This window comes from Cyprinus carpio, chromosome B22, assembly GCF_018340385.1.
Source record: "Cyprinus carpio isolate SPL01 chromosome B22, ASM1834038v1, whole genome shotgun sequence".
NCBI lineage: Eukaryota > Metazoa > Chordata > Actinopteri > Cypriniformes > Cyprinidae > Cyprinus > Cyprinus carpio.
The window spans coordinates 24,920,382-24,936,571 of record NC_056618.1 but is presented as its reverse complement, the minus strand read 5'-3'; the positions used below and the strand labels follow the sequence as shown (position 1 = coordinate 24,936,571).

General features: G+C 37.1%; 3 protein-coding genes and 1 long non-coding RNA gene across 4 annotated transcripts; all 4 read left to right on the top strand.

Moving 5' to 3' along the window:
* Nucleotides 1–483: 483 nt before the first annotated feature.
* On the top strand, nucleotides 484–2,747 carry LOC122141646 (phospholipid-transporting ATPase IC-like). Its single transcript, XM_042749550.1, has 5 exons — nucleotides 484–586; nucleotides 1,185–1,238; nucleotides 1,707–1,798; nucleotides 1,972–2,085; nucleotides 2,733–2,747. The coding sequence occupies exons 2-5, from the start codon at nucleotides 1,214–1,216 to the stop codon at nucleotides 2,745–2,747; spliced, it is 246 nt and encodes an 81-aa protein (XP_042605484.1). The 5' UTR covers nucleotides 484–586; nucleotides 1,185–1,213.
* A 111-nt stretch (nucleotides 2,748–2,858) lies between these two features.
* atp8b3 (ATPase phospholipid transporting 8B3) lies at nucleotides 2,859–12,027 on the top strand. Its single transcript, XM_042749549.1, has 20 exons — nucleotides 2,859–2,871; nucleotides 2,972–3,108; nucleotides 3,264–3,325; nucleotides 3,451–3,523; nucleotides 3,755–3,825; nucleotides 4,311–4,402; nucleotides 4,774–4,862; nucleotides 5,086–5,264; nucleotides 5,357–5,565; nucleotides 5,644–5,666; nucleotides 5,752–5,908; nucleotides 6,689–6,877; nucleotides 7,321–7,433; nucleotides 8,653–8,817; nucleotides 8,929–9,040; nucleotides 9,132–9,207; nucleotides 9,691–9,811; nucleotides 10,281–10,467; nucleotides 11,567–11,790; nucleotides 11,938–12,027. The coding sequence occupies exons 1-19, from the start codon at nucleotides 2,859–2,861 to the stop codon at nucleotides 11,683–11,685; spliced, it is 2,187 nt and encodes a 728-aa protein (XP_042605483.1). The 3' UTR covers nucleotides 11,686–11,790; nucleotides 11,938–12,027.
* On the top strand, nucleotides 4,616–5,162 carry LOC122141678. The gene is made up of 3 exons (XR_006157995.1): nucleotides 4,616–4,682; nucleotides 4,774–4,862; nucleotides 5,086–5,162. It is a non-coding gene; the product is annotated as an uncharacterized LOC122141678 (long non-coding RNA).
* LOC122141644 (phospholipid-transporting ATPase ID-like) lies at nucleotides 11,977–15,263 on the top strand. The gene is made up of 6 exons (XM_042749548.1): nucleotides 11,977–12,021; nucleotides 12,109–12,333; nucleotides 12,426–12,564; nucleotides 14,848–14,978; nucleotides 15,084–15,136; nucleotides 15,236–15,263. The coding sequence occupies exons 1-6, from the start codon at nucleotides 11,977–11,979 to the stop codon at nucleotides 15,261–15,263; spliced, it is 621 nt and encodes a 206-aa protein (XP_042605482.1).
* Nucleotides 15,264–16,190: the final 927 nt, after the last annotated feature.

The following is a 16,190-nucleotide window of genomic DNA, read 5'->3' as shown; positions in this document are numbered from 1 at the left end:
GTGTTTCCAGCGTTATCCATCTTATGCATGTCCATAGTTGTGTGGCACTCTCTTAAATTTATCGTAATAGCCTAATTGGCCTTAATTTACACCACAGACTTTGGTTCTCGAATGGGATCTAATGGGGCCTAGATATTAGGCCTATTGTTTTTTCATAGATACATAAAACACAAACTGCTTTTCCTTTCCTGTCCTGTTCTCTCACATTACTTCCGACGTTTCTCTCTCCTCCTCTTATTTTCCCACCTGTGCTGCTGCATATCGAGTTCCAGCCCCCTCCTTTACGCGGAGCGAATTTGCACAAATTCCCCAGCCGCGCTTTTGAGAGGGAGGAGATCGGGAGAGGGAGGAGATAGAGCAGGAGAGAATGAGGTTTGTGAGGAGTTTATCCTTAAACACAACATCCAGAGGTAAACAGAAGCGCGAGAAAGAGAGACATGATTCAACAAATGGGAGGAGATATAGATGGAGATAATGGGTTTTTTTGGGAGTTGATACACCTGCTGTGATTTACCTGGATGAGACGCTGGGGAGAAGAGCGCGGAGAGTGAGCCCTGTGGGAGCTGCTATCAAGGAACAAAAACAAGTAAGCAGGTTTGTAGGTGAAACTCCCAAGTGTTCACAGTTTAGCACTTTGTTTTATTAATCTAACATGGCACTGAGTGTTACTGTGTCTCTTTCTCTGGCTGGAATGTGTCGTTCCCAAGCACCGGAATAGGACAGGTGATGCTAATATAGATATTCCTCAGTGTGCGCACACTTATTTTATATATTTCATCGTGTGCATTTACGATGTCATCCAGGAAAAAGCGCTGTGGTTCAATTTTTTAATGCACCAGGTAATAAATTGTTCTGTTAAAATATATTAATTTATTCATAAATGTATTTATATCGCATGCCATTTGATTAATACTTTAAAAATATTTTAATCTATATTTATAAACAACTATATAGTCTGTTTTTTTTTTTCATATCATCAGTGTATTTTGTTCTTTTAAAAATACAATTAAATTATATATTATGACATTTACATATGTTATAATATATAATCTGCCAGTTGTGAAGACTCACTGTCTTTTTGTTTCAGGTAAACATGGTAACAGTATAATGAATGACAGATTTCATGCAAGTGCTTCAAGACTGGTCACTGCCAAGTGACCTCTGTTAATATCCTTCATTTCCAGAACAGACCATCTCTGTGCATTACTCCGTCATGGCCGACAGCAAGACAGAAAGAGGTTTGTATTAATGACATGCTTTTTTCTTTCAGGCAGCATGTTGTATATTAAATTATTTTAGTAAATTCATATCCCTTATGTGCAGTGATCCCGCTGGGTCCAAAGCAATTTAACCAACAACTATTTTTTTGTTTTAGGGATGGTTTTGTATATTTAATTATTTTAGTTATTATAATTATATATTATATTATATACTAATTATATTTTAATTTATTCATTTATTTAGCAATACATTTATTTGTGAAGTTTTCCATCTCAAGGCTGAAGATGAACTAGATTTGGGGTTGTGTGTTTAGTACTGACAGAAAAGAAAAAGCAGTAATATTTCAGGCACACAATTTAAAAACATATATTGGGTGTAATTGTCACTTATGATAAGATGTGGCTCAGAGTTTCCATTCTTGTAAAATGATTCACTTCTATCTCTGAAAGTTTTGGATGAGATGATGTTCTATGATCTTTTCTCAGGAGTCAAATGGGAGGTTCGTGCCAACGACCATTATTTTCATCAGTCCTGTCGCCGCAAGTCTTTCCTGTGTTTCCGCTGGGGGCGTTATGCTGTACGTGAGAAACGTTTTGATTCATATTGTCTGGAGAGAAGTAGTTATGGAAGCATTAAACAACATTTGATACCTTTGGGCTGCCACACATATGTTGATGTTTCCAGTGGTGTGACAGCAAGTACCCAGTTTTATTTGTTGTTTAACACTTTCCTAATGGGCTTTGTTTCCAGGACAATGTGGTGCGGAGCTACAAATACACTCCTCTGACATTTTTGCCTCTTAACCTGTATGAACAGTTCCAGCGAGTGGCGAATCTTTTCTTCCTACTTATTGTGGTATTGCAGGTTCGTGGGTCTTGTTTCCCATTTCTGTTGCAGAAAGATTCACGCCACTAATTCACATTTAAATGCCAAACCCAGTTATTTGACTGGCACATTGTTCCTATGAATACTGAACAAGAGTGGCCACCTTGAACTCATGATGAATGAAGCATGCTCATTTGCAAACAGTGAGTCAAAACACCTGCTGTTTGAAAAAGACTTTTACATAGACATGGCTAAAAACACCCTCTGTTACAATAAATTAGATAAATGAGAAATCATAGAAACATCAGTTAGGTTGTATAGGGTAAATATTTGAGTTTCTTTTAATAATTATTTGGTTTTTTTAGTTTATATTTTTATTGATAATGTTTATTCTTGACCCCATTTGAGTCTGTACTGGAAATGGCATAATAAATTGGCTCTATAGTATATATATCTTAAATGTTCAAGTATAATCTGGCCATATTGTGTAAATGTGCAAATGCTTGCTATAAAGTATATTTTATAAAGATCTTAAGCTATGTGATCATATATATGAAAAGATCCACAGTTCTTCATTGAGTTGATTGGAAATGGTGCAGAATGTTAAATATTTTTTTTATTTAAGGCAAGGTTCAAAAAGAAATGATTGATTTAGTCAGTGTGTAAGAACTTTACCTGGTCTGCAGAAAGCCAAGTCCTAATCCCAGTTGAACACCTCTGGTGTGACTTTTAAATGCAGACCTTGAGCAAAAACTCATCACCAGACACCAATGACTGTAATTTTAGACACTTCCAAAACTATTGCAACAGAGATGGAAATACAAGGTCTGCATTTAAAGTCACACCAGAGGTGTTCAGCTGGGATTAGGAATTGGCTTTATACAGACCATTTACTTTTTATCTATATACATTTTTAACTATTTAGGTGGAAATTTAGCTGTTATGTGCATATTTCATTTACAGTGTGTTCCTATAATTGCCACCATCCCTTGGTACAGCACTATGCTTCCTTTGCTGTTTGTTCTGCTTGTGCGTGGGTGTAAAGATCTAGCCACAGACTTGGTGAGTCTATCATTCTTGTCATTCTCTCAATCGATTCTTTTAAACTCCTTTCACTTACATAGAAGTCTGAAGACCAGCCATATCTCAGTTTTCAGCCATTTTCCCCTCACTCCCACTTCTATCTATCATGCTCCCTCTGCTCCCACGTCTCACAGGGCCGACGACGTAGTGATGGACAAATTAACCGGCGCCCATGTGACATTCTTACTCCTGAGGGGTGAGTAATGCTGTCAGGGGCCTGGAAAGCGCAGAAACAAAACAAACACATCATCATCAACCGAATTTAGTTATACAGAGAATCTCTCACTTAAAAAGCCTTCCTCTTTAATATCTCCCTTGCAGCTTCAAAACTGTTAAGTGGAAAGATGTCCGTGTTGGTGACATTCTCCAGGTTCATAAGGACCAGGTCATACCTGTGAGTGTGTGTGTATCTGTGTTTCTAACCTCAGCAGCCAAAAATGTATTTGGACACACAAGTCACACTTAAATATAAATTTCATTGTATTTGATAACAATACCAAACTTTCTGATCCCATTTTTGGTGACTTTTAGTGGCGCTATTACGTTATTTCCCCACTTAGGATTAACTGCAAACAAGTTTATCTAATGCTAACAACCTTAAAGTTTGTTATGTTGTTTATCCCAGGCAGATTTGCTCCTCCTTTGCAGCACTGAGCCACACAGCCTTTGCTACGTAGAAACCGCAGACATCGATGGGTAAGAGCAGCTCCCTCTGGACACACAGCAGAAATGACTGACCAGCTTTCCCACAGCAGATATGAAAGATTTGAAAGTGCTATATAGACCAAACAGAGCTGGTCACATTTACACGTTCGGTTAAACTAAAAATAACAAAAGACTTTATTGTTAGGAAACCAATTACAATTTTAAATTCATAGACATTTAAAGAAAGAAATTTACCTGTTAAGAGTGTGTTGACAGTCTGTGTAGTTAGATGAGGTGGCTTTGACAATTACAGATTTGAAAAACAAAAAGGCGGGAATAAAGAACCTTAAACTATTTTAACAACAACAACAACAAAAAGGATTCTTCAGGCTCATATGGTTCTAAATAGAACTGTTACTATGTGTGAAGAAACTTTAAAGAACCATCTCTAAATACACCAAATATACCATGTTGTGGAAAATTAGTTTCAGTGCTAATGTAGCATGTTTGCATTGTTCTTACTCTGCTGTTTGCAGAGAAACCAACTTGAAGTTTCGCCAGGCTCTGAGTGCCACTCATACTGAGCTGAATGGAGATTCGGTTAAGCAAAACCTGGCAGCTTTTGATTGTTTGTATGGACTCGCAAACATTGGAGTCATTCATTCGTAGTGACAAAAAGATAAGCTTTCTATTCATTTCTTTTGGCATCTTTTGCTTTTTTTTATTGTTTTTCTGGACTCGTAGTCATTGTTTTGTGGTGAGAAAAGAACCAAATTGTAACTTGCATTCCTTCAAGGGTGAGTTCCTTTGGAAAGGAGAGCGACACCTTCTGTACACAGGCCACCTGCTCCTCCGAGGATCTGTGCTGCGAAATACAGACATAGCCTATGGACTGGCTATATACACAGGTAAATAAAATCTACCACTACCAGTCCTGTGCAGACCTATTGGCTTTGGTTGATGGATGAAAAATGTATTGTTTTTCTTTGATCATAATAGGCTCGGATAGTAAAATTCTGCAAAACTGTGGAAAACTGAAACTGAAGAATACTCAAGTGGAAATGCTACTAAACAAAACTGTGTTGGTGGTGAGAGAGAGAAAGAAACTCTTTGCATCAACTATTATTTTAAAATGAACATGAATGGCCTGAATAGTAGCTTTTTTAAATGCATTGATTGCGCAATCACTCGTTGACCTTCTTAGCTGTATATTTACATCTTCTTTATGTATTAACCCTTGTCTTTATGAATGTTTCTTATGAATCTGTCTGAAAATGTTCCCCATCTTACTCTGTTTTTATCATGTTTCAGATTCTGCTGTTCATGATAACAACAGCTCTTCTCCTGGCTGTGGGCGCTGGTCTTTTTGAGTATAGGGTTCCCCTCAGTAACTGGCAGCGTGATTCGTCTCCTCCCTACCTGGGCTTCATCACCTTCTGGGGCTACATCATTTTGCTTAGTCCTTCTATGCCCATGTCTCTTTATATAACGTAACACCAGCTCTCCATATTCTGATTGTGCCTTTTTTAACATTTAGTTTATCTTTTAATATTTAGCTCACCGTTTCCTTGTCTCGTACTAGATTTGAAGTGATCCACATGGTGCACTGTCTCCTGATTGGATGGGATATTGAGATGTACTGGGAGGACAATAACAGCCCCGCTCAGGCCCGTACAACCACCCTGAATGAGGAATTGGGTCAGGTGGGCCACCTGCTCAGCGACAAGACCGGCACTCTAACACAAAACCGCCTGCTTTTTCGTCAGTGCTTCATTGCCGGACACATTTATGGTCTGTTAATTTCTTTGATGCTCTTTTCAGCCTTCTGTATTTTATAATGTCACTAATGACAAGTGTCTGTTTGTTCAGGTGACATGTCAAAGGAACTAAAGGTAAGAAGTAATACAATCATTCATTACTGTTCTAATGTACAGACCTAGTCAAAGTTGATACATTTAATTTTTTGATTTCAACAAGCCGCTAGACTTAAGCTGGAACCGGTTTTCCTGTGGTGGACTGAAGTTTTCCGACCAGCGGTTGGTTGACAAGCTGCGTGAACGGAGCAGCCCTGAGTGCCAAGAGTTCTTCACAGCTCTGGCCCTTTGCCACACTGTCATGAGCGAGTGGAGGGATGGTTAGTAGAAATCATATTTATTCAATTCTGGCATTATTGTAATTGTTGGGACATAAGGAAGGGGAATGATGAAAATACAGCTGCAAAATGCAATTACAGGGCCATAAATTATAGCATTTACAACTTTTGACCAGCAGGGGGCCCCACAGTTTTTTTTTTTTGGGACCCTAAGGAGGACAGTGGTCCCAATATAAAAGCATCACACATTCACAGCTTCATTAAAAAAATTGTTTAAAAGTTTATAACACAGGTTAAATGTTGTCAACAAAAACCTACACTAAGGTTTTGGGTCAGGAAAAGCTCACCGTGGCTCCATTTATAAAAGGAAAAATACAGTAAAAACAGTAATATTGTGAAATGTTATTACAGTTTAAAATAACTGTTTTCTATTTTAAAAAAAAAATGTTAAAATGTAATTTATTCCTGTGATGCAAAGCTGAATTTTCAGCATCATTACTCAGTCTTCAGTGTCCCTTCATAACTCATTCTAACCTCAAACCTTTAAACAGTAGTGTAAACGCAACTTTTAAGCTCTTGGTAGTGCTAGAAGGCTCGAAAGGCTTTAAGAATTTTAATAAAATGCTCATAGTGAAGTTAGATCTTCCTTTTTGACATGAGCCAGAAGAAAAGTAAAAAAAAAAAAGTGCCTACAAATTTTTGATGGTTTATCCATCAAAGAATGGATGCCGGATGGAATACTGCACCATAAAATGGAGACCAGGCAAAATCATAGGAAAGTATATTTTACTTTTTTATTTCATTTATTTTTTTTTAATACAGGTTTGCCTCATTACCAGGCTGCCTCTCCGGATGAGGAAGCTCTGGTGTGTGCAGCGCGGGAGCTCGGCTGGGTGTTTCTCTCCCGTACACGAGAAACCCTCACCATCAGTGAGATGGGCCTCACACGAAACTATCAGCTCCTGGCCCTCCTGGACTTCACCAGCAAGAGGAGACGCATGTCAGTACTGGGTGAGTTGCATCAACTGCTCCCTAAAGTTCACCCAAAAATGAGAATTCTGTTATCATTTACTCATGCCATTCCAAACTTGTTAGACTTATTTTCTTCTGTGAAACACAAAAGATGATATATTAAAGAATGTTTTTGTCTGTATAATGACTGGACCCAACTGACTTCAACTGTGTTGGCAAAAAAACATCACTGTTACATTTTGGGTTTGTTGTTTTCAAATTTGAAGCCCAAAGCATGCTTCAGTTCTGCCGTGAACACTTAAGAGTTTGCGTACAGCCAAACACATAGGCTTTCAAAGGTGCGTATGTGAACTGAGTGAAGTCAAGCTGTTCACATACAGTATGAATGTACTATGTTGATGATTAAATTCATTCTGTGCAAGGCACATAGGATGTGTGTAAAAACCATATTAACATATGGGTTAATGTATGGGTTTGTGTAGTGCGAGACCCTGGAGGACAGTTGAAGCTGTACTGTAAAGGTGCAGATATTGTTGTTCTGGAAAGGCTTCAAAGGGACTGGCCACTTCAGGAGAGCACCGAGAGAGCTCTAGAGGTGAGGTGAACTTAAAGGCCCATCCATTGTTATAATCATTCTGAAATGTCATCAAAGTCCATCATCAATATGATTTGGTCTCACAAGATTACTTTCCCAAACATCATCTGCTTTCACTCTAAGGCGCAAGTCATTTATTATGTAGGAAAAAGAGCCAGAGGCTTCCTTGTTGCAGCAACTTTAATTTTTATTATCAATAATTAGCACCAGGAAGTGGCAATTTTGTTCTCTTGAACACAATGGATGGAAACCGTACTTTATTCGCAGGTGTTTTATGTAATATTAAAATTTTCTGCACAAAATAAATTCACAACATTGGATGGAAAATTAGTTATTGACAGCTAATCAGAATCCATTCCACTTTAAAGAGCTTGAGAGCATTTAAAGGGATCGTGAAATGTTCTCTGAGGTCCCCTTATAATTTTATAAATATAATAAAGATCACGTAATAAAAACAGTTACTCACACTTGTGTTGAGACATTACTGTTGGATCCAATATAGTTGGCACAGCATGATCTTTGTTTCAATCTTTTTGAAAATCCAGTGTCGAATTGTGCCTTGTTTGTAAACGAATCTGCGTTAAAATGAAGTGAACAAAGGACCAAGGACAAGACGTGGTCTGGATCTTCACTTAAAATAAACTTAACCCACTCTTCAAGGAAGACAATTCAATGGCCGTTTTCCATAACTTGGCACTGCACAGCATCGTCTTGTCTTCAGAGCCATCTTTATCGTTTGGTTTCTGCATAGACCTATGCTTTCGCCTTGTTATTTACACTACATCTGTGAATCGTGGGACGGGGCTAAACAGGCAGTGATCTTCTTCGGAAGCAGTGTTTAACCACAATATTACATCATTGTCATACATTCCACAAACTGTTATTTTGGCAGACTGTCTTCAGTATAAGCTGTTTTTAGACTAACGAGAAAGTTTTGAGTTCTGAAACTTAAAGGATGTTTTTTTATAGTACAATGACTTCAAAATATCAAGGGAATTTTGGTTTCTCAGTTCATGACTCCTTTAAAGTAGCAGCTGATATAACTTCATCATGCTTAACATGAATTAAAAAAAACATTTTTGTCTGTTTGTGTGTATATGCTAATATAATTATCTTCATAGTTATCATTCTTGGTGTAAAAGGAAAGTGGTTGAGTTAAGAGTTTACGTATGAGGCATTTGTTGATGTCTTTGGATGTGTGTGTGTGTGCGGTTGGCAGCTGTTTGCTCAGGGCTGTCTGAGGACTCTGTGTGTGGCGGTGCGCTCGGTTCCTGAAGCCCTGTGGACGGAGTGGAGCCGCACCCTCAGTCAGGCGGGCACATCGACGGGAAACCAGGAGACCGTGCTCGAAGAGATATATGATCAAATGGAAAAAGACTTAACGGTACTCAAAGGGAGTTATTATGAAACATTAATTGTCTCTGGAGTCAACTTTAGGATGGCAGATTATCGAAAGCATGTAGCATTCTGTTATTAAACAGTCCTGTTTGTGTAGCTGTTGGGCGTGACTGCCATTGAGGATCGTCTCCAAGAAGGTGTCCCCGAGACCATCGCCACCCTGCGGAGGGCGGGACTGAAGGTGTGGGTGCTGACGGGAGACAAAACAGGTGCTGTTTCAACATATGTGTAAGCTGGTTTCAAGAACCTAAAGCAGTAAATTAAAACGAATTTATGCTGTTTGCTACTTCTTCCCAACAGAAACGGCTGTGAATGTGGGATATGCCTGCAAACTTATGGATCCAGACACGATCCTTATTCAAGGGGAGGAGCTTAGGTCAGAAAATACAGGCATATCATTAACATTTCTACAATCTGAGATAATTTGAATCAGTTGTTACTGTGAAAAGCACCCAATTTGCAAACTACCCATAGTAAATAATGTAAAAAACAAACAAACAAAAAAACAGTTTTTTGCCGACTATGTAGTAGGGAAGTATGGGATTTCGGATGCAGCCTCAGACTGTATGTACCTCCTGTCACCATTTGAAGCATATAGAAGTATGGTTGCAACTAGTTGGTCATTTTGCTTTGTTTCTATTATCACATCATGCTATATAGCCACACCCACAATGAGATTTAATTGGTCAATTATCCTATCTATATAGCTGTATGTTATGCATCAAATGTTTTCTAACAGGTTGTGAATTTGTGAGAACAGAAAAATTACTTGATTCTGGAATTTTTTTTATTGCACCTCTTATACAAATACACATTCACATGTAATATAATGCAACTTGACTGATGTCAACATCTCCAGGCAGCTTCTAGAGTCTCCTTCTCCAGATGTTCATGTCATGTCTAAAGAGCCGGAGGTTTGGATCACAGACAGGAGAGCAGTGAAGAGCAAAGCAGCGCTAGTTGTTTCGGGTCCTGAACTGGTGAGTATGTAAAGCCAAAGGTTTACGCTTTTAAATCTGAACATTTTAGAATATAATATATACAGTACACTAATAGAAAGTAATACTTTTATTCAGGAAGGATGAATTCAGTTGATCAAAAGTGACAGTCAAATCATTTGTAATGTTACAGAAGATTTCTATTTCTAATAAATGCTATTCTTTAAAAAAACATTTCCACAAAAATATTAAGCAGCACAACTGTATTCAGTGTTGATAATAATAAGAAATGTTTCTTGAGCAGCAAATCAGTATATTAGAATGATTTCTGAAGGATCATGTGACTCTGAAGACTGGAGTAATGATGCTGAAAATTCAGCTTTGCATCACAGGAATAAATTACATTTTAGAATATATTACAATACAAACCAGTTATTTTAAATTGCAATAATTTTTGACCATATATAAGATGTATTAATATGTGTTATTGTTTATTTTCTGAACATTACAGGCAGAAATGACCAAAGCGCCAGAATGGGGGGCAAAGTTTGTTGCTCTGTCTGATCAGTGCCAGTCTGTATTGTGCTGTCGTGTCACACCGGCACAAAAAGCAGAAGTGGTGGAGATGGTCAGGAAGCATTCGACTTCGATTACAATGGCGATAGGCGATGGTGCCAACGATGTCAACATGATCAAGAGTGAGAAATTTCTTGTTTGATCAAAACAGCAACTGTTTAAAGGGTTAGTTCACCCAAAAATGAAAATCAGGCCATAAATTATTCACCCCCAAGACATCCTAAGTGTGTATGACTTTCTTCTTTCAGACGAATCAAGTCGGAGTTATGTTAAAAATTGTCTTTGATCTTTCAAGCTGTTTAATGGCACTCAGCGGGTGTTGCAGTGCTTCAGTCCAAAAGAAGTTAATTAAAAAGCACCTATCCATTAAAAAAAAAATGTCTCACACGGCTCCAGGGGGTGAAAAAAGGCCTCCTGTAGTGAATCGATGCGTTTTTGTAAGAAAAATAACCATATTTAAAATGTAATAATCACTTTAATGTAGCTTGTGCTCACTGTTGTACACGGAAGCAGTTCTGGGCGGATGACGTATGAGGTGCAGCTTTGTGCATGCGCCGCTCAGAAGTGACAAATGCAGAAACGCAGCAGAGAGATCAAAACAAAACAACGGTCACTAATTAGAAGTACAAAACGAGGATTTGTAAAGTAGAAAGTCTGAGGATTTCGAAAGAGGAGACTGGTTTTCCTTTGCTAAAGTAAGGAAACTTTGCATCCTTTGCTCCTGTTAACAAACGCTGGTTTTCACAAGACTCACCGGCGCATGCGCAACACTGACCTCATACGTCATACTCCTGGAGCTGCTTCCGTGTACAACTGTTGGTGCAAGCTAAATTAAAGTGATTATTGCGTTTTAAATATGGATATTTTTCTTACAAAAACGCATCGTTTTGCTACGGGAGGCTTTTGTTCACGCCCCGGAGCTGTGTGAGACACTTTATTATGGATGTGCGCTTTTTATTTCACTTCTTTTGGACTGAAGCAATGCAGCACCCGCTGAGTGCCATTAAACCGATTGAAAGATCAAAGATGATTTTTAATATAACTCCATCTAAATTCGTCTGAAAGAAGAAAGTCATATACACCTAGGATGCCTTGACGATGAGTAATTTATGTCCTAATTTTCATTTTTGGGTGAACTAACCCTTTAAACGCATTATTTGTTATTTTTCTAGTAAATTTCTCTCACATTGCTAATCAACTAATCTCTCGTATATTTACCAGCGGCACATATAGGTGTTGGTCTTTGTGGTGTGGAGGGCAGTCAGGCGGTGCAGAATGCAGCTTTCGCTCTGGCACAGTTCAGCTTTCTTCGCAGGCTGCTGCTGGTACACGGGCACTAGTCATAGTACCGCATCTGCATCTTTCTGCACTATTTCCTCTACAAAACCACTGTTTTTGGTCTGGTGCACATTTGGTATAGTTTCTACAATGGCTTTAGTGCTCAGGTAGAGCAACTAGGTCACTTAATCCACTTTACACCCTCCAACTCCAACCACACTGCAAAAATATCAGTCAAAACAACATGCGGTATTGTTTCTCTAAGCAATGACATGAGCAGCTTATTTTGGTGCATTTTTTTCCTTCTTTTCCAGCCTATGTATGAGAGCTGGTTTATTAGCCTCTACACAACAATGTACACATCCCTTCCTATACAGTGTGTGGGTTTCTTTGAACAGGTAAGCTAAATACAAACAGATCACAAGAAATCTAACATCTGATTGGTTCATCTGGAAGTCTTACTGTTTACATTAACTCAATGATAGGATGTGAGCACCAAGAGCTGTCTGTGTTGGCCTGAGATCTACTCAATTGGACAGAAGGAGCAGCTTTTCAATCCTTTTGTTCTGGCCATCACGCTCCTCTACTCGTTCTACACCTCCATCATCCTGTTCTTCATCCCTATGGGAATATTGCAGTACTCTGCTTTTGATTATCAGACTTTAGCTGTAATGGTTGAAACATCTGTAGTGCTCACCATCACTGTTGAGGTAACTAGATGGCATCAACAAAGGCTATGATAATATTTCATAAAAATATGATTAAATAAAAGTATAATTTTGTTTCTGCCTGTCCGTTTTAGGTTATTCTACATACAAAATTCTGGACCAAGTACAGTGTTGCAGCTGTTGTTTTTAGTTTGGTGGCCTTCTTTCTGTCCACACTGGCTCTCCATAGCACTCGGCTCTTCACTGCCTCACCCAAAGACTACTTTTTTCTGGGTATTCATGTCTGCAGATTAATCATTGTTCATGTAAAAAACATATCCCCGAAAGAAGAGATGCATTTAATCAAGAACTAAACTTTCTATATCACCCTACCAGGGCTCCAATTTTATAGAAAGTGCACTTCTAAAAAGTAATTTTAGGTGCTAGTTTTATTTATTATATTTTATAAATATATGATATATATGAAATATATATTTATGATTGTAATGGTTTGCATGATTTATCCAAGAATCACAAATTACTTAAAGAAAAAAAAAAGATTTTAAAAGTAAATAACTGATTTTTGAGTTTGTGGATATAACAAAATGCATTTTAATCTTATGTATAATTATATGCGTTTTTCAAAGTAATGTTATAGACTTAAAAATTAACATGAACCAAGTAAATATTTTATAACTGAGAGTAAATGTTTATAATTACATTACATTTGTTTTTAAATGTCAGACTTTTAGAAATAATTTTAGCTGATTATATTTATATATATTTATATTCTTTTTTAAATGAAAATGAATATTTAAAAAAAGTGTACAATTAATAATTTAAATTGGTAAATATTTTTACAATATAGAATGAATATTAGAAAAAAAAAAAATTATTTGTCATTCATTTTCAGTTTTATAGATTTAGTTTTATATATTTACTCTGTGTGGTTAAAATTTTGCATACACTTTGCAGTATCTGCAAAATGTTAATTATTTTACCAAAATAAGAGGGATTGTATAAAATGCATGTTATTTTTTTATTGAGTACTGACCTGAATAAGATAGACCTGAATAATCACATAAAAAACACTTACATATAGTCCACAAGAGAAAATAATAGCTGAATTTATAAAAATTACCCCATTCAAAAGTTTACACTTGATTCTTAATACTGTGTTGTTACCTGGACGATCCACTGCATGTTTTTTTTTTTGTCTATGTTGTTTTGTATCAGTTGATTATGAATCCCTTGTTTGTCCTGAACAGTTAAACTGCCCACTGTACCTCAGAAAAATCCTTCAGGTCCCACAGATTATTTGGTTTTCCATCATCTTTTGCATATTTGAACCCTTTCCAACAATTACTGTATGATTTTGAGATCCATCTTTTCACACTGAGGACAACTGAGGGACTCATATGCAACTAGGTTCAAATGCTCTCTGATGCTCCAGAAGGAATCTTGATACATTAATAGCCTGGAGGTGAAAACTTTTTGCATTTGAAGATCAGGGTAAACTGAACTCATTTTGTCTTCTGTGAAACATGTAAGTATTTTTTGTAGCTTCTGAAGGGCAGTACTAAATATGATATTTTGGCAAAATAAGAAAAATTTACACATCTTTATTCTGTTCAAAAGTTTACACCTTTTGTATCATCCGCACCACAAGGATGCGCTGTTTCTAAAACAGCGCATCCTTGTGGCGCGGATGATAACGAAGAGCATACACAGCATACGGTGATAATGAGAGACACAGAGGAGACTGTTGACAAAGGAATTGTTGAATAAAGTCATTATTTTTGTTTTCTTTGCTTACAAAAAGTGTTCCCGTTGCTTCATATAACCCAGATTGCATGTCTGATGGCAGATGGAATATTCTGATAACGACTTTCATACCTTTTATGGACCTTGACACTGTTATTTACTTGGCAGTCTGTGGGACAGTCTCAAGCCTCCCGGTTTTCATCCAAAATATCTTAAATTGTGTTCCGAAGACGAACAGAGCTTTTACGGGTTTGGAACGACATGGGGGTAAGTGATTAATGACAAAATTTTCATTTTGGGGTGGAGTATCCCTTTAATGCATCGTGTTTCCTTCTGGAGCATCAGTGAGTGTTTAAACCTTTTATTATAGTTGCATATAAGTCCCTCAGTTGTCCTCAGTGTGAAAAGATGGATCTCAAAATCATACAGTCACTGCTGGAAAGGGTTCAAAGACGCAAAAGATGCTGGAAAATGAAATAACATGATTTTTGTATGAACCCTCTTATTTTGGTAAAATAATATTTTCCAGATACTGCAAAGTGTATGTAAAATTTTGCACACAACTGTGTGGGTGTATGTGTGTATGTGTATATATATATATATATATATATATATGTGAGCATGAACATGTGAACCTTTCATGTTTTCACAATCTGAATTTTTGAGACTCTCTGTATTTATACACACCACCAGGAGGCAGTGTTAAAAGACTGTTTAGCTGTGAAATATAAGAATGCAGAAACTTTATATGGATTTCAAGCAGATTCCCTTAATGTTGAAATGCTGTTGATTATCTGAATCTTGTAATTTCAGGAGCATCACCAAATGCTTACAGTACCCCTGAGGTTTGGCTGACCATATGTTTGACCACCTGTATTGCTGTCCTTCCCTCAATAACCATACGGGCCTTAGGTGTTGTACTAACAAACCCCAACAAACATAAGGTTGATCTCCACTTTCCTATCACAAATCCTTTTGTCACAATTAGCATATAAGACATGTTGTGTTATTGTCTTTTGCTCACCGTATTGTCCTTTTTCCACATGCAGATCCACAGCTCGAATAAGCTTTTAGACGTGGAGTTGTTGTTTTTGATTCTTTTGTTTTTTTTCTTTGTTTATACACGTGTATGTTGAGCTGGAGTCTTTTTTTTATGGTGTTGGGTATAAGAGTTTGTTTTGTTTTTGCGGTGCCCCCACAGGATAGGAGGGTTACAGCAGACGGTCTGAAGAAAGAATCTCCACAGGGTTCACGTATAGAAATGAATAGTGGCGATGTGTTATGCTAGCATCTTCAGTGTGTGTGTGTGTGTGTGTGTGTTTTTCATACACTGAAAATGTAAGATATGTGAGTAGCAAATATATTAATAGTGGAGGTGTGTTGTTTTAAAAGTTAAGATTTTTTATATTATAATTTATGTTGTCCATTTTGCTAGTGTTTGATATTGGGGCAAAAGTTTGTACATTTTAAAATGCCAAAAAAGTTGTAAGTTTTAGATTTGAGATTTGTTTTCATAGGGCCAAATAGTTGATAAAAGGTAAATCCCATCATCTTTAGTTTGTAATATTAGAGCTTTTAAATATACTTGTATTTTTGTATAAAATTTTACTAATAAATATATTTAATGGAAAATATATTATTTTTCTCTTTATTGCTGCAATCAAATCCAGACTAAATAAATAAACAAACAGAAGACAATAGCATGAAAATGTTCAACAATGGTTTTATTTTATTTCAAAACACGCAATTTACCCATATTACCTTTTTTTACTGTAACAGTTATTACTCCAATTTGTCTCTTTCTTGCACTGAATGAAAAGTGCTCAACAGGCTCTCTGGCTTCCCCTGTAGGACTGGAAGGAGGAATGAGGCTCACCATAATAACATGCCCTTTAACCTTTAACAGCTGCCTGAGAACAAGTTCGTGTGTGAAAATGGTGCAGAAAATTTTGTGCAGAAGATTTTAAACGCAGACAGGTGTTTTCTCCTTAATATTTCCAGTACTAGATCTTGACACTGAACTTGAATACTAAAATTCATGAAAGGGAAATCCTTGCACCTATCAAATATAGTCAGCAAGGGCATCACAATGACTTCAGAAACACACACTGATTGTTTTTTTTTTTTTTTTTTTTTTTTTTGGTGTATTGTCTTTA